General features: G+C 50.3%; 1 protein-coding gene across 1 annotated transcript in view; it reads left to right on the forward strand.

Annotated features, from left to right (window-relative positions):
* ATP6V1B1 (ATPase, H+ transporting, lysosomal 56/58kDa, V1 subunit B1) overlaps positions 1 to 9,624 on the forward strand; it is a 123,507-nt gene extending 113,883 nt beyond the window's left edge. Inside the window, exons 11-14 of the mRNA XM_015413870.1 lie at positions 450 to 532; positions 2,983 to 3,087; positions 7,009 to 7,138; positions 9,225 to 9,624. Of these exons, the coding sequence (XP_015269356.1) occupies positions 450 to 532; positions 2,983 to 3,087; positions 7,009 to 7,138; positions 9,225 to 9,391 (485 nt within the window). The 3' untranslated portion in view covers positions 9,392 to 9,624. The remainder of the gene's footprint in view (positions 1 to 449; positions 533 to 2,982; positions 3,088 to 7,008; positions 7,139 to 9,224) is intronic.
* Positions 9,625 to 14,765: the final 5,141 nt, after the last annotated feature.

Genomic DNA, 14,765 nt, shown 5'->3' on the forward strand with positions numbered 1-14,765 from the left:
CTATATATGTACTAGAAGAAGAAGAAGAAGAAGAAGAGATTGGATTTATACCCCGCCCTTCACTACCCAAGGGTGTCTCAGAGCAGCTTACAAATGCCTTTCCCTTCCCCTCCCCACAACAGACACCCTGTGAGGTAGGTGGGGCTGAGAGAGCTCTTGACAGAAACTGCTCTTTTTCAAGGACAGCTGTGCCAGAGCTTGTGACTGACCCAAGGTCATCCAGCCAGGTGCAAGTGGAGGAGTGGGGAATCAAACCCGGTGCTCCCAGATTAGAGTCCGCGCACTTAACCACGACACCAGACTCTATGGCGTTGGATCCCACTGAGGTCCCTGTCCTTCCCGGGCTCCTCCCGTCCCAAACCTCCAGGAATTTCCCAACCTGGAGCTGGCAACTCTACGGAGTATAGATGACTTTTTTTAATGAGTCAAATGCCTTTGATGCTTTGCAGACATCACTCACCCCATCCCCGACTTGACCGGCTTCATCACGGAAGGGCAGATTTATGTCGACCGTCAGCTCCACAACAGACAGGTAAAGGGCTCTGGGTTTGCCCACGTCTGCGACCTTCCGGTGCACCCCAAAAGCTGACACCTGTGCTTAATGCTCCCTCTAAGCTGTGGAATCTTGTGAGCAGAAATTCCACTTTGTGAGCTCCTGGCATTAAAGCTGTGAGCGAGCAATATGGCTACTGCAAAAATCAGTTTGCTCCGGAGCCCTCGTTCCTGAGCTAAGACAAAAATCTGTGAGCTGGAGGCTAAAAAACTGTGAGCTGGTTCACACTCACTCAGCCTAGAGGGAACACTGCTTGCAAACAATGCTCCCTCTAAGCTGTGGTGTCTTGTGAGCAAAAATTCTACTGTGTGAGCTACTGGCATTAAAGTTGTGAGCAAGCAATGCGGCTACTGCATAAATCAGTTTGCTCTGGAGCCCTCCTTCCTGAGCCGAGACCAAAATGTGTGAGCCGGAGGCTAAAAAACTGTGAGCTAGCTCACACTAACTCAGCTTAGAGGGAACACTGCCCATGCTCCCCTGGTCTTGCGCCGCCTTCACACTTTTGTAGGAGGACTCAGCCTCCTTTGGGGCCCCGGCTCAGACAGCTTCGCCTGCCCTAACCCATGGTGTCTCTCCAAGGTCTGGGGAAGTCGCTATCATATGCAAAATAATTATACTGAAAGTGTGCAATAAGTATGACAAATATAAATACATCAATTATAAATCCAAAATTGTACAAATCTCAGAGGCAATTTGAAGCTTACCGCATACAGCTACAGATGTTTGCCCATTTATAAGAAGTGTTCAAGCCGAAGGAAATACAAGGGCTAGTCCCAGTAAATGACAGCATAGCAACTTAAGGAGTATCCTGTATACCCAAATAACAAGAAATAATTGCACAGTGTATGGTGTTGATCACGTCTGATGAAGTTTTTCCTCGAAACGAAGTTGAAGCCGGACTCTTCATACCATAATCTGTGAAATAACCTGTGAAAAGAAAAATACCTTTGAAATAACCTGTGAAAGTGTATTGCGGATTGTATGATTTTGGATTTATAATTTAGAAGAAGAGAAGAGACTGGATTTATACCCCGCCCTTCACTACCCAAAGGAGCTTACAAACTCCTTTCCCTTCCCCTCCCCACAACAGACACCCCGTGAGGTAGGTGGGACTGAAAGAGCTCAGACAGAAACGGCTCTTTTCAAGGACAGCTCTTGCCAGAACTATGGCTTGCCCAAGGTCATCCAGCAGGTGCGCATGGAGGAGTGGGGAATCAAACCCAGTTCTCCTAGATTAGAGTCCGCGCACTTAACCACTACATTATATATACTTCCAATATAATTATTTTGCATATGATAGCGACTTCCCCAGTTGGTATTTATTGATTTTGATATACTGGGAGGTCTTTGTGGTGGATGTTGATTCTCCAAGGTCTGGGGCAGACAGCTCTTTCTCAGGGTGACACTCGTCTTGGACGTGGCTGCCCTTTCCTTCCAGGGAGTTACAGCTTGGGGTTGTAATTTTATTTGCACTCTTAGGTCCTAAACTGGAAGGTACATATTATTTCCAGCATATACAACTACTTCTGACATATTTGTGGCCCCAAATAGAAACTTTTTGGTGTGTCATTCAATTCCACATTGGAACATTCCAGTTTTGGTCTTATTTTATCTATTGTAACGTGTGTCACGGGGACTCTGTTGCTTGTTGTATTTTGCACTCTTTGACCTCTAAAGAAGGCTCTTGTGAGCCGAAACGCGTCAGGTCATACACTGTCCTTTTGTGTGTGTGTTTGTAGCTTTGAACATTTTATGAGGCTTTCTTTGGGCCCCTACTAGGTGTTTATATGTCTTTGGAATAAACACTCTTTTGTACACAGAGGCCCCGGTGACACGGGCCGGATATCGCAGGGGGGAGGCGTGGCTAATTGCCCCGGTGCAGTTTGATCCGCGATTACACGATCAGACGTGCTGGCGGCACACCACGGGTCCTTCCCTCGGTGCTGGCGGGTAAACGAGGGTGGCGATCACACAATGATCCTGCAGCACGGCAAAGAAGCGGCGAGGCGTGATCACACCAGCAATGGCTAGGCACCGCTGCCATGACAAATGGGGTCATTTTTTTTAAAGCCAAAACGGCACTTTTGCTTCCCTCTTTGTGCGCATGCGCCGTTGGGTGCTTGTGCGCATCTTGTGGAGACTTGGGGGGGGGACCCTGTTTGCAAAGAGACATGGGTGGGCGCCGGATGCCACCACCGGAAACGCGATCAGACGCCAGCCCTTGCCCCGCCTATCTTCCGTCTCTGTAGCGTGGCTAATGCTCCGTGTGACCGCAGCCTTACTTATGTTTCTAACTTTTGGCCTTCAATTAGATTTCTAAACTTCCTTTGGAGGTTTGTGCTTTGTTGGTTTAGATTTTCCCCGCCTGTTTTTTTTTTTGGGGGGGGGGATTATTTACCATTCTTTGTTCACCTTCTTTTTCACGCCAGATCTATCCGCCCATCAATGTCCTGCCTTCACTTTCCCGACTGATGAAGTCAGCCATTGGGGAAGGCATGACCCGGAAGGACCATGGAGATGTCTCCAACCAACTGGTAAGCACTGGGATGGACAGTGGATCTCTCTTACACTGAATCAGACCATCGGTCCAGCACTGTCCGACTGGCAGTGGCTCTCTAGGGTCTCAGGCGGAGGTCTTTCTCATCACCTCCTGCCTGGCCCTTTTTAACTGGAGATGATGGGGGTTGAACCTGGGACGTTCTGCATGCCAAGCAGGGGCTCTGCCACTGAGCCACAACCCCTCTTTACAGCTCTCCAGGGTCTCAGGCAGAGGTCTTTCTCATCACCTCCCACATGGTCCTTTTTAACTGGAGATGATGGGGGTTGAACCTGGGACGTTCTGCATGCCAAGCAGGGGCTCTGCCATTGAGCCACACCCTGTCTTTACAGCTCTCCAAGGTCTCAGGCGGAGGTCTTTCCCATCACCTCCTGCCTGGTCCTTTCTAACTGGAGATGCCGGGGATTGAAACTGGGACGTTCTGCATGCCAAACAGAGGCTCTTCCACTGAGCCACGGCCCCTCTTTACAGCTCTCCGGGGTCTCAGGTTGAGGTCTTTCCCATCACCCACTGCCTGGCCCTTTCTAACTGGAGATGCCGGGGATTGAACCTGGGACCTCCTGCATGCCAAGCAGAGGCTCTTCCACTGAACCACAGCCCCTCTTTACAGCTCTCCAGGGTCTCAGGTGGAGGTCTTTCTCATCACGTCCTGCCTGGCCCTTTTTAACTGGAGATGCTGGGGATTGAACCTGAGGCCTTCTGCGTGCCAAGCAGAGGCTCTTCCACTGAGCCAAGGCCCCTCCCAACATTCTTTTTCTTGAAGGAATGTCAAATACAAGAGGAGCCCCACTGGACAGACAACTGGTCCTTCTCGGCCAGCACTCTGTTCCTAGAGTTGCCAACCTCCATGTGGGGCCTGGAGATCTCCCGGGAATACAACTGCTCTCCAGACAGCAGAGATGAGTTCTCTTGGAGAAAATGGCTGCTTTGGAGGGTGGTCTGTATGACACCATATCCCTGTTGAGCTTCCTGCCCATCCCAAACTCTTCCTTCCCTGGGCTCCACCCCCAAATCCCCAGGAATTTTCCAACCTGGAGTTGGCAACCACAGATGTACTGGCCAGCCAGTTACCCCGGAGGGCCAAGCGAACAGGAGACAGGGACCACCACCGCCTTCCCTCTTGCTGCTCCCTATCACTGTGTGTGCATATTTTGAAGAAAAGGGGCGTGAGAAAGGGGATTTTGAGTGCAGGCATTGAAGGGAGGGGTGTTTAACCCTTTCTCCCTGAATCGCCCCCTCCCCAGATGGCTTTTCTCTTCAAAATGCAAAAAGTGTCTGGGGTTTGTTTTACCTGTTTGACCTTGACAACCAACTCAGAAACCTTCACAACAGCTCTACAAGGCGGGCCACTGTTAGTGTCCCCCTGGGGATGGAAAATGCCATCAAGGAACAGCCAATTTACAGAGACCCCCCAAAGGGCTTTCAAGGCAAGAGACTTTCAGAGGTGGTTTGCCAGTGCCTGCCTCTGCATAGCAACCCTGGACTTCCTTGATCTCCCATCCAATTTACTAGCCAGGGCCAGGGGTCATTTTGCAGAAAAAGAGGTGCAGGAGCTCATTAGCATAAGGTAAAGGTTCCCCTGCTTGAAAGCCAGTCAAATCCGACTCTAGGGTTGCGGTGCTCATCTCCGTTTCAAAGCCGAAGAGCCAGCGCTGTCCCAAGACGTTTCCGTGGTCATGTGGCCGGCATGACTAAACACCAAGGCGCACGGAATGCTGTTTCCTTCCCACCGAAGTGGTACCTATTTATCTACTTGCAATTTCTTGCTTTCGAACTGCTAGGTTGGCAGGAGCTGGGACCAGAGACGGGCGCTCACTCCGTCATGCGGCAACTCGGGTCTTGAACTGCTGAACTACTGACCTTCCACAGCCTGCAGTTCAGCATCTTAACCACTTGAGCCACCACAGCTCCACCGCATAGCTCATTAGCATAACTGATTTGCATATGCCACACCCCCTGACATCACCGGAAGTGTGTCAGAAGGCAACACCCACCGCTCAGGCTCCACTGGACTGTTTTGGATTGCTAGCTATTGGGGGGGGGGGAACGTGCAGATCTGTCCTCGCAGAGGAGGGAGAGCTTGTACCTGAATAAAAGTTGGTCTTAAAGGTGCCACTGGACTGTTTTGGACTTGGGGGGTGGGCCAGGGGGGCTCTGCACCTTACCTGGCTGCTTCTTGCTCCTCGTGGCCCAACTGAGGGCTGCTGGGAACAGGGGGCGGGGCTTGTTGCATGTGCCCGCCCCCTGGGCTCCTTACTGCCGGAGCTCCGCTCCTGTGCGCTCCCGCAGGAAATGACCCCTGGCCAGGGCCAACCCTGCTTAGCTTCTGACAAGATCAGGCTAGCCGGAGCCATCCAAGTCAGGGCAGGAGCCTCTCTGTGGGCAGGTAACTGCTCCTCCAAAGCCATCGAGTAAGTTTGTGGCTGCAGTGAGATTTGAACCCTCCGCCGGCCTTCCCACTCCGGGTCTGAGGGAACGGCAGGAGAGCCACGATAGCAGCTTCCGCAGTGAAGTTCAAAGTAGTCTCTGGGGAGAGACGGCCCAGGCTGGCCCGATCTCGGCAGATCTCGGAAGCTAAGCCGGGTCGGCCTCGACTAGTATTTGGAAGGGCACCCTCCAAGGACTACCAGGGGTGTGACGCAGAGGCAGGCAATGGCAAACCTCCACTGAAACCTCTCTTGCCTCACAAACAAGTCTAGCTCGCTGCCTGGTGGCGCATAATGCCAAAAGAGCTAGAACTTATGGCCGCCAGACAATCTTAGGATCTCCTGGCTATACTCCACACAAGGCCATACGATAACTATTAATTACTATTATCACTGGGAAGAGAACAAGCCCATTGGGTCAGGGAAATGGTGCTGGGCAGAAGCCGTCCCTTTATTTATTTACTTATTTACTTATTTACTTATTTTATTAGATTTATATACCACCCTCCCCATAACGGGCTCAGGGCGATGTACGACAATTAAAACAATACAATTAAAACAATGTTAAAATAATAGTTTGCACATAATAATATCATATCATAAAATACCATGTGTTAAGTCGCTTGCTTAACAAAGTAGTCGGAGAGTGATTCAGCAAAGATTCAGCTTTATTCTTCAACTCTAACACAACTCCAACACGGATCAACATCTGATAGCCAGAACAGCCTTGACATTGCAGCTGTCCTGCTTTTAAACTCTCCCGGCTAATGTAGCCACGCCTACTGTACATTTACCAACCAATAAGGTCACATACATAAGGACCAATCACGGACGTTCCCGCTCAGAGATCTTGCTGAGAAGTGATTGGTTAGGTGCTTCCTGGGCTAGCAATCTGATTGGATGTATTTGGATCCTAGCCCAGGACGAAGCTTAACATAGCATTTCAATTACATGTTTTCATAACATCTTATGCATTCAATGGCAGCTTATTGAATACATTACACCATGTAAACAAGAAGATCAGGTGTTAAAACAATCCAGTATCTAATCAGGTGTCCAGTTAGGACTAGGCCACTAGAGGATGATTGGCCAAAAAGCTGGGCGGGGGGACGTCTGCTGCCTCACTCAAATGCCCGGTGGAAGAGCTCCGTCTTTCAGGCCCTGCATAACTGCTTTAAGTCCCACAGGGCCCTGATTTCATAGGGGAGCTCATTCCACCAGGCGGGGGCCAGGGCCGAAAAAGCTCTGGATCAGGTTGAGGCTAATCGGACACCCCTGGGGCCGAGGACCACAAGGGCAGAATCCGTACACCCATGATGAGCGTATCAGAAAAGGCAGCCTCAGAGGCTAAAACTGCCTGGTTGACTTCAGATGTTGTGGCTCCGTTGACTCAGGGGGGGGAGGCAGGCTTGTTCTTGCCACCGCCAAGGGCCAGATCCTGACTCATTCGTGCCTGTGGTTTCCCCGCTCAGTACGCCTGCTACGCCATCGGCAAGGACGTCCAGGCCATGAAGGCTGTGGTGGGGGAGGAGGCCCTGTCGGCGGATGACCTCTTGTACTTGGAGTTCCTGCAGAAATTCGAGAAGCAGTTCATTGCGCAAGGTAGACGGCGGGGTGGGAAGGGAGGAGACGGGCTGGGGCACTCCGCGCGTGGCCCTTGGCACAGGGCACTGGGGAACGGGGGAATTTGTCAGGTAGCCCTGTCATAGATCTGGAATGTGGAGGGGTACCCTCCTTCTCGTTCTCAGCTCTCTCCTGCTCAGCGACTGTGTGATATCTTATGCTTGACCTTGTAGATGTTCCAGCTGCAGCTTACACGGCTGGGAAAGTTAACGGCTTCTCTGCTATGCCCACTTGCTTTGCCGCGCGCATGAACTATATCCATTGGCTCATGCTTACAGAGGGAATGTTTGATTTCACTATAAGTCAGAGGCCCTAGTACTGACGACCATTCCTGACACAAGCTGTACACTTGTTCTTTATTACTGGATCCACCAATAAACAGTTATCTTCTTATGAAGCCCTGTGTGGGGTGACCTGACTAAGGAGCCTGACAGGATTGTATTGTGCTGCCCAAAGGGAGCTCTCTGTAGATATACCAGCCAAACCGCAAGCCCATTCCCTAGGGATGCCAGCCTCCAGGTGGGGCCTGGGGATCCCCCAGAATTACAGAAAATCTCCAGGCTACAGAGATAAGAACATAAGAACATAAGAGATGCCAATGCTGGATCAGGCCAAAGGCCCATCCAGTCCAACACTCTGTATTACACAGTGGCCAGAAATACCAGTGCCATCAGGAGGTCCACCAGTGGGGCCAGGACATTAGAAGCCCTCCCACTGTTGACCCCCCCCCCAAGCACCAAGATGACAGAGCATCACTTGCCCCAGAGTCCCTATCTGAAAGACTCAGGTCTTTCAACACCCCTCCCGAACTCAGCGGTTCTGGAGTGGGCAAGCACTTCTCATCTTCCACAGTGAAGACGGAGGCAAAAAATGCATTTAGCTTCTCAGGCATTTCCCTATCATCCTTCAGTACTCCTTTTACCCCTTGGTCATCCAAGGGCCCCACTGCCTCCCTGGCTGGTTTCCTGTTTCTAATGTATTTGAAGAAAGTTTTATTGTTGGTTGTTACGTTTTTTGCTATATGCTCCTCATATTCCCTTTTTGCCTGCCTGACCACAGACTTGCATTTTATTTGCCATAGCCTGTGTTCCGCTTTATCAGCCTCACTGTGACTAGCTTTCCACCGCTTAAAGGAATCCTTTTTACCTTTTACAGCTCAGTTTCACTGGAGAAAAGGGATGCTCTGGAGGGTGGACTCTCCGGCATTGTACCCCTCTGAGGTCCCTCTCCTCCCCAGGCTTCAACCCCAAACCTCCAGGAGTTTCTTAATCTATCCCCCGTTGGTGCCCAGGGGGGACCTGGCAACCCTTGCAGTCCCTGTGCCATTCCTAGGCTGTGTGTATCAGACAAGGCAAGGTGCCAGGAGCAAGGTTGCCAATTCCAGTGTGGGAAATTCCTGGAGATTTTGGGGGGGGCAGCTGGGAAGGGGTGGCTCAGGGAAGGGGGGGTGCCCAATGGGATGTGGTGGCCTAGAGTCCACCCTCTGACGTTCCTGTTTCCTCCAGGGGAAACTGGTCTCTGTAAACTGGAGAGCAGTTGTAATTCCTGGAGAATTCCAGGCCCCACCTGAACCCCACCCCCATGTAGTGGTTAGGAGCACGGACTCTAATCTGGGAGAGCCGGGTTTGATTCCCCACTACTCCACATGCAGCCAGCTGGGTGACCTTGGGTCAGTCACAAGTTCTCTCCGAGCTGTTCCCTCAAGGGCAGTTCTTCAGAGGGCTCTGCAGTGTTCCCTCTAAGCTGAGTCAGTGTGAGCTAGCTCACAGTTTTTTAGCCTCCGGCAAACACACTTATGCCTTAGCTCAGGAAGGGATGGCTCCAGAGCAAACTGATTTATGCAGCAGCCAAATCACCTGCTCACAAATTTAATGCCAGTCGCTCAGAAAGTAGAATTTTTGCTCACAGGACTCCACAGCTTAGAAGGAACATTGCTCACAGGGTGTCTGTTGTGGGGAGGGGAAGGGAAAGGAGACTGTAAGCTGCTCTGAGACTCCTTCGGGTAGTGAAGGGCGGGGTATAAATCCAATCTCTTCTTCTTCTACTCCTCCTCCTCCTCCCCCAGGGGCTTATGAGAACAGGACCATCTTTGAGTCGCTGGACATCGGCTGGCAGCTGCTCCGCATCTTCCCCAAAGAGCTGCTGAAGCGTATCCCGGAGAGCATCCTCTCCGAATACTACCCGCGGGAGGCCAAAGGGATGGGGCAGGAGCGCTCAGACACAGCCCTGTGAGTGCCCCGTGGCTGTTCTGCGAGCCAGGCTGCAAGGAGCCCACAAGGCGATGAGCCAGAGATGGAAGCCACAGCCTCCAAGAACAATCCCCCAGAGGTGGCCAAACTTGCTTAATGCAAGAGCCACCTAGAATGAACGTCAGATATTTGCGAGGCGTGATACATGAACAAATAGTACACCCGCGTTCTTAATGGAAAATATGCCGATTTGCTTTTTATTAAACATTAAATGGGACTGCCAAAAATAAAACCAAAAGAGGTAAAAACATATATTGAGAATGATATTTATTTGTCCGATTATATTTATTTGTTTGCTAATGATATTTATTTGTCTAAGTGGGAAAGAGAGAGGTGGAAAGAATGAAAGAGAGAGAGAGAGAAACAAAGAAAGCAAATAGATGGGGGAGGGAGAGAGGGAGGAGGGAGGAAGAGAGAGAGAAAGGAAGGAAGGGAGAAAGAGAGAGAGAGAGAGAAAGAAAGGTGGAAAGAAAGAAAGAGGTGGAAAGAAAGCAAAAAATGGGGGAGGGAGGAAGGAAGGAGAAAAGAGAGAGAGAAAAAGAGAGGGAGAGGTGGAAAGAAAGCAAATAAATGGGTAGAGAGGAAGGAAGGAAGGGAAAGGTGGAAAGAAACCAACTTTAATTTTAAATGTGTTCTCCAGGGGTCATTTCCTGCAGGAGTGCACAGGAGCGGAGCTCCGGCAGTAAAGGGAACACCTCTGCCTCTCTGCCCTGCTGTTGGCCTTCCGGAGGAACTGGTTAGCCACTGTGTGAGGCAGGAGGTACGACTAGATGGACCCTCCCTGGTCTGACCCAGCAGGGCTCTTCTGAGGTTCTTCTCAGGGGAAGGCCTCGGCCTCTATGCCCTGTTGTTGGCCCTCCAGAGGAACTGGTTGGCCCCTGTGTGAGACAGGAGGCTGGACTGGATGGACCTTCACTGGTGTAATCCGGCAGGGCTCTTCTGAGGTTCTTATCAGGGGAAGGCTTCGGCCCCTATGCCCTATTTGTGGGCCCTCCAGAGGAACTGGTTGGCCCCTGTGTGAGACGGGATGCTGGACTAGATGGACCCTCACTGGTCTGACCCAGCAGGGCTCTTCTGATGTTCTTATCAGGGGAAGGCCTCGGCCTCTCTGCCCTGCTGTTGGCCCTCCAGAGCAACTGGCTGGCCCCTGTGTGAGGCAAAATGCTGGACTACATGGACTCTCACTGGCCTGATCCAGCAGGGCTCTTCTTAGGCTCTTTATGCCCAGCGATGTTGCTTGGTGTTTTTTTTAAAGTCCCAGTTCTCATAAATCTCCCAGGCTAACTTTTCTCTTAAAAGCACTTCATATCTGTTGTTGGAAGTCTGAAGAGGAACTGGTGCATTTGGGAGGAAACGAGACTCACCGAGGAGAGCTGCAGCTGAGCTGAGAAACAAGAAGCTTCTCTCGAAGTTGTTGACTTGTTCAATTCATAATCCATCTTTCTTGCTGAGGCGCCAAGCAGATTGTGCAATGAAAGCAGCGCCGTCAGAGCCGAGTAATGCAACTGAAGATGCAGGAAGAAAATGGGGTTACAAAATTAGAGAACTGGGACAGCAGCACAGTGTTATACTGGAAACAAGGGGATGGAAACTACCTGAGACAAACTACCTGACAAAGGGGCGGGGCCTCAGTGGCGCCACCCAATTAGAATGACCAGGCAGTAGGGAATGCGAAAGACCTCTGCCTGAGACCCCGGAGGGACTAGAGTTTCCAGGTCTGAGTTGGAAACTACCTGGAGAATTTGGGGGTGGATCCAGGAGAGGGTGGGATTTGGGGAGGGGAGGGTACAATGTAGGGTTGCCAAGTCTGGGTTGGGAAATACCTGGAGACTTTGGGGGTGGAGCCAGGAGAGGGCGTGGTTTGTGGAGGGGAGGGGCCTCAGCATAGTACAATGCCATGGAGTCCACCCTTCAAAGCAGCCATTTTCTCCAGGGGAGCTGATCTCTGTCGGCTGGGGATCAGTGGAAAAAGCGGGAGATCCCCAGGCCCCACCTGGAGGCTGGCAACCCTAGTACAATGCCACAGAGTCCACTTTTCAAAGCAGTCAATTTCTCCAGGGGAGCGGATCTCTGTCAGCTGGAGACCAGCTGTAAAAGCGGGAGACCCCCAGACCAGTGTCCCCTCTAAGCTGAGTTAGTGTGAGCCAGCTCACAGTTTTTCAGCCTCCGGCTCACACATTTTTGTCTTGGCTCAGGAAGGGATGGCTCCAGAGCAAACTAACTGATGTAGTAGCCAAATGGCTCGCTCACAACTTTAATGCCAGTAGCTCACTAAGCAGAATTTTTGCTCACAGGACTCCACAGCTTAGAGGGAGCATTGCCCCAGACCCCACCTGGAGGTTGTAGCAACCCGAGCTGCAGTGTTAGGAAAGTCAAGTAACTAATACATATACACTGCAAGAAACTTTTGGAAATGTATGTGTTCTGTTTATAATTAACATTCTATAACGTGCGTACTGTATTCTTATAACATCCTAATCAGGTATATATATTCAGTACTTTCAATATAACAATAACATACAATTCATAGAATATAACAACAACCAGTCAATTTTGCATCGGTATTTTAAAAGTCAAACCCCAACTGGAATTTCCAGAATTACAAGCCCGCTTCTGCTTGCATGATGTCAGACAGGGCAGTAACTCTCAGACGCAATAAGTCCTTTAATTGGCTTTATTTTAGAAAGGCAGTAAAGTTGCAGACAAGTCAAACGCTTTGACAGAACTGAGGGACATTACAAGATCGGGAACTACAGGACCTCTGGCCCAGCCTCCACACACACGACATGATTACATAGTAATCTATATTACATATGAACATTTTAGGAGACTTCATTTCCATATTAATATGCAAAATACTTATGCAAAACTATTTGGTGATAATAATTGTAGGAAACATTGCAGGAGGTGCAACCCTGGACTTCTTTCCTTGGAGGTCTCCCATTTGAATACTAACCAGGGCCAACCCTGCTTTGCTTCCGAGATCTGACAACATTGGGCTAGCGTGGGCCTCCAGGTCAGTGCTAACATTGCGGGGACTTTATTAGAAGCCACCACCCATGTAACATATTGAAGTTGATTTCTGCATCCTCAGTGGAACTCTTTTTCGCCACGAGCACTTTCTAAAGATATCAATACGGAACCATGCCTTGACAGGAGGAACAGGTAGCCAATATGCCCATGCCAGAATAAAAAGAATACAAAGTTTGGCTCACACCAAGGCTGTAGATTGCTTTGGACTCGTCCAGCATTAGAACATAAGAAAAGCCCTGCTGAATCAGACCAGTGGTCTGTCTAATCCAGCACCCTGTCTTAGACAGTGGCCAAACAGTTCCTCCGGAGGGCCAACAACAGGGCATAGAGGTTGAGGCCTTCCCCTGATGTCTCTGTGTGTATGTGTTATATCTGTTTTTGTTTCTTTTTGTCCATTGAAAAAATTAAAAAAATATATCATGAGAGAGAAAAAAAAGAGCCATCGAGGGCATGATTGATAGATTAGTGGTGGAGAGTGCTGTAAAATCACAGCTGACTCATGGCAATCTCATAGGGTTTTCAAGACAAGTGCAGCATCCTGTCTCACACAGGGGCCAACTGGTTCCTCTGGAGGGCCAAAAAGAGGGCAGAAAGCCCGAGGCCTTCCCCGATGTTGCTCTGAGATTCACAGGATTTGTGCCTCTGAATGTGGTGGTACCCCTCATTCACCTTTGATAGACCTATCTTCCATGAATCTATCTAATCCCCTTTTCAAGCTGTTTCTTCCTGTGGCCATCACTACATCCTCTGGCAGCAAATTCCACATTTTCATCACTGTCCGTGTAAAGTAGCATTTCCTTTTGTCCGTCCTGAAACTACTGCCCATCAGCTTCACTGGATGCTCTTGTGTTCTCATATTTTGGGAGAGGGAGAAAAAACATCTCATTGTCAACTCCACCCCAGGCACAATTTTATAAACCGCTACCATTTTCCCCCTTCGTCATCTCTTTTCTAAACTGTGTTCTCACATTTTGGGAGAGGAAGAAAAAAATCTCATTGTCAACTCCTCCCCACGTACCATTTTATAAACCGCTACCATTCTCCCCCTTCGTCATCTCTTTTCTAAACTGAAAAGTCCCACAGTCTGCAGCCCGTCCTCCTAGGGAGGGGGCTCCAACCCCCTCATCACCTTGGTCGCTCTCCTCTGCACTCTGCAATGTCCTTTTGGAGATATGCAGGGGTCATTTCGTAGAAAAAGAGGTGCAGGAGCTCATTAGCATAACTCATTAGCATAACTCATTTGCATATGCCACACCCCCTGACATCACTGGAAGTGTGTCAGAAGGCAACACCCACTGGTCAGGCTCCACTGGACTGTTTCGGATTGCTAGCTATGGGGGGGAACGCACAGATCTGCCCTCACAGAGGAGGGAGAGCTTGGACCTGAAAGCAGGCCGGGGGTGGGGGACTCTGCAACTTACCTGGCTGCTTCTTGCTCCTCGTGGCCTGACTGAGGGCTGCTGGGAGCAGGGGGCGGGGCTTGTTGCATGTGCCCGCCCCCTGGGCTCCTTACTGCCAGAGCTCCGCTCCTGTGTGCTCCCGCGGGAAATGACCCCTGGAGATACAGGGACCAAAACTGCACTCAGCCTTCCAAACAAGGCCACACCATAGATCTATACAGGGGCATTACAATATTGGCCGTTTTATGCTCAGTCCCTTTCCTAATAATCCCTAACAATAGAATTTGCCTTTTTCACCGATGAAGCACGCCGGGTTGACACTTTCATTGAGCTATCCACTACGACCCCAAGATCAAGTGCAGACCCCATCAGTCTATCCTTAAAGTTCAGATTTATCGTTTTTTGTCCGGGGTGTCATTGCAAATGCCGTCCCAGCAAAGCACCGAGGCTGTTCCCGATGGGCTTTGCTCAGAAAAGGAAGGCGTTTCACTTCCTCCTGGTGCAGGGGAACCCCGTGGATATATTTAGAGGGGGGAAACGACAAAGGAGAGGAGAAGTGAACTGCTGCCTGGCAGCCAGGAGTCAAATGGAGCTCTCCTCGGAGGGATTCAGCCAGCTTGCAGGTAAGGAAGGGGAAACTATAGGATTGACTATCACCCGGGAAACAGTTCTGCCTAGAGCTTGGCAAATTTCAGGTGTTTGAAAGGATTCCCCCCCCCCAAACACACACAGACACATTCAAACGAGGAGTGCAATGATTGCATCACTCCCGTTTCTTGTAATGCCGCTTGCTCAGCCTCACCAGCATTTCTGAAACTAGGACGCCTTGCCCGCAGTGTTCCCTCTAAGCTGAGTTAGTGTGAGCTAGCTCACAGTTTTTAGCCTCCGGCTCACACATTTTTGGCTCAAGTGGTTAAGACGCTG

Source organism: Gekko japonicus, unplaced genomic scaffold, assembly GCF_001447785.1.
Source record: "Gekko japonicus isolate JY-2015 unplaced genomic scaffold, Gekko_japonicus_V1.1 scaffold1252, whole genome shotgun sequence".
Lineage (NCBI taxonomy): Eukaryota > Metazoa > Chordata > Lepidosauria > Squamata > Gekkonidae > Gekko > Gekko japonicus.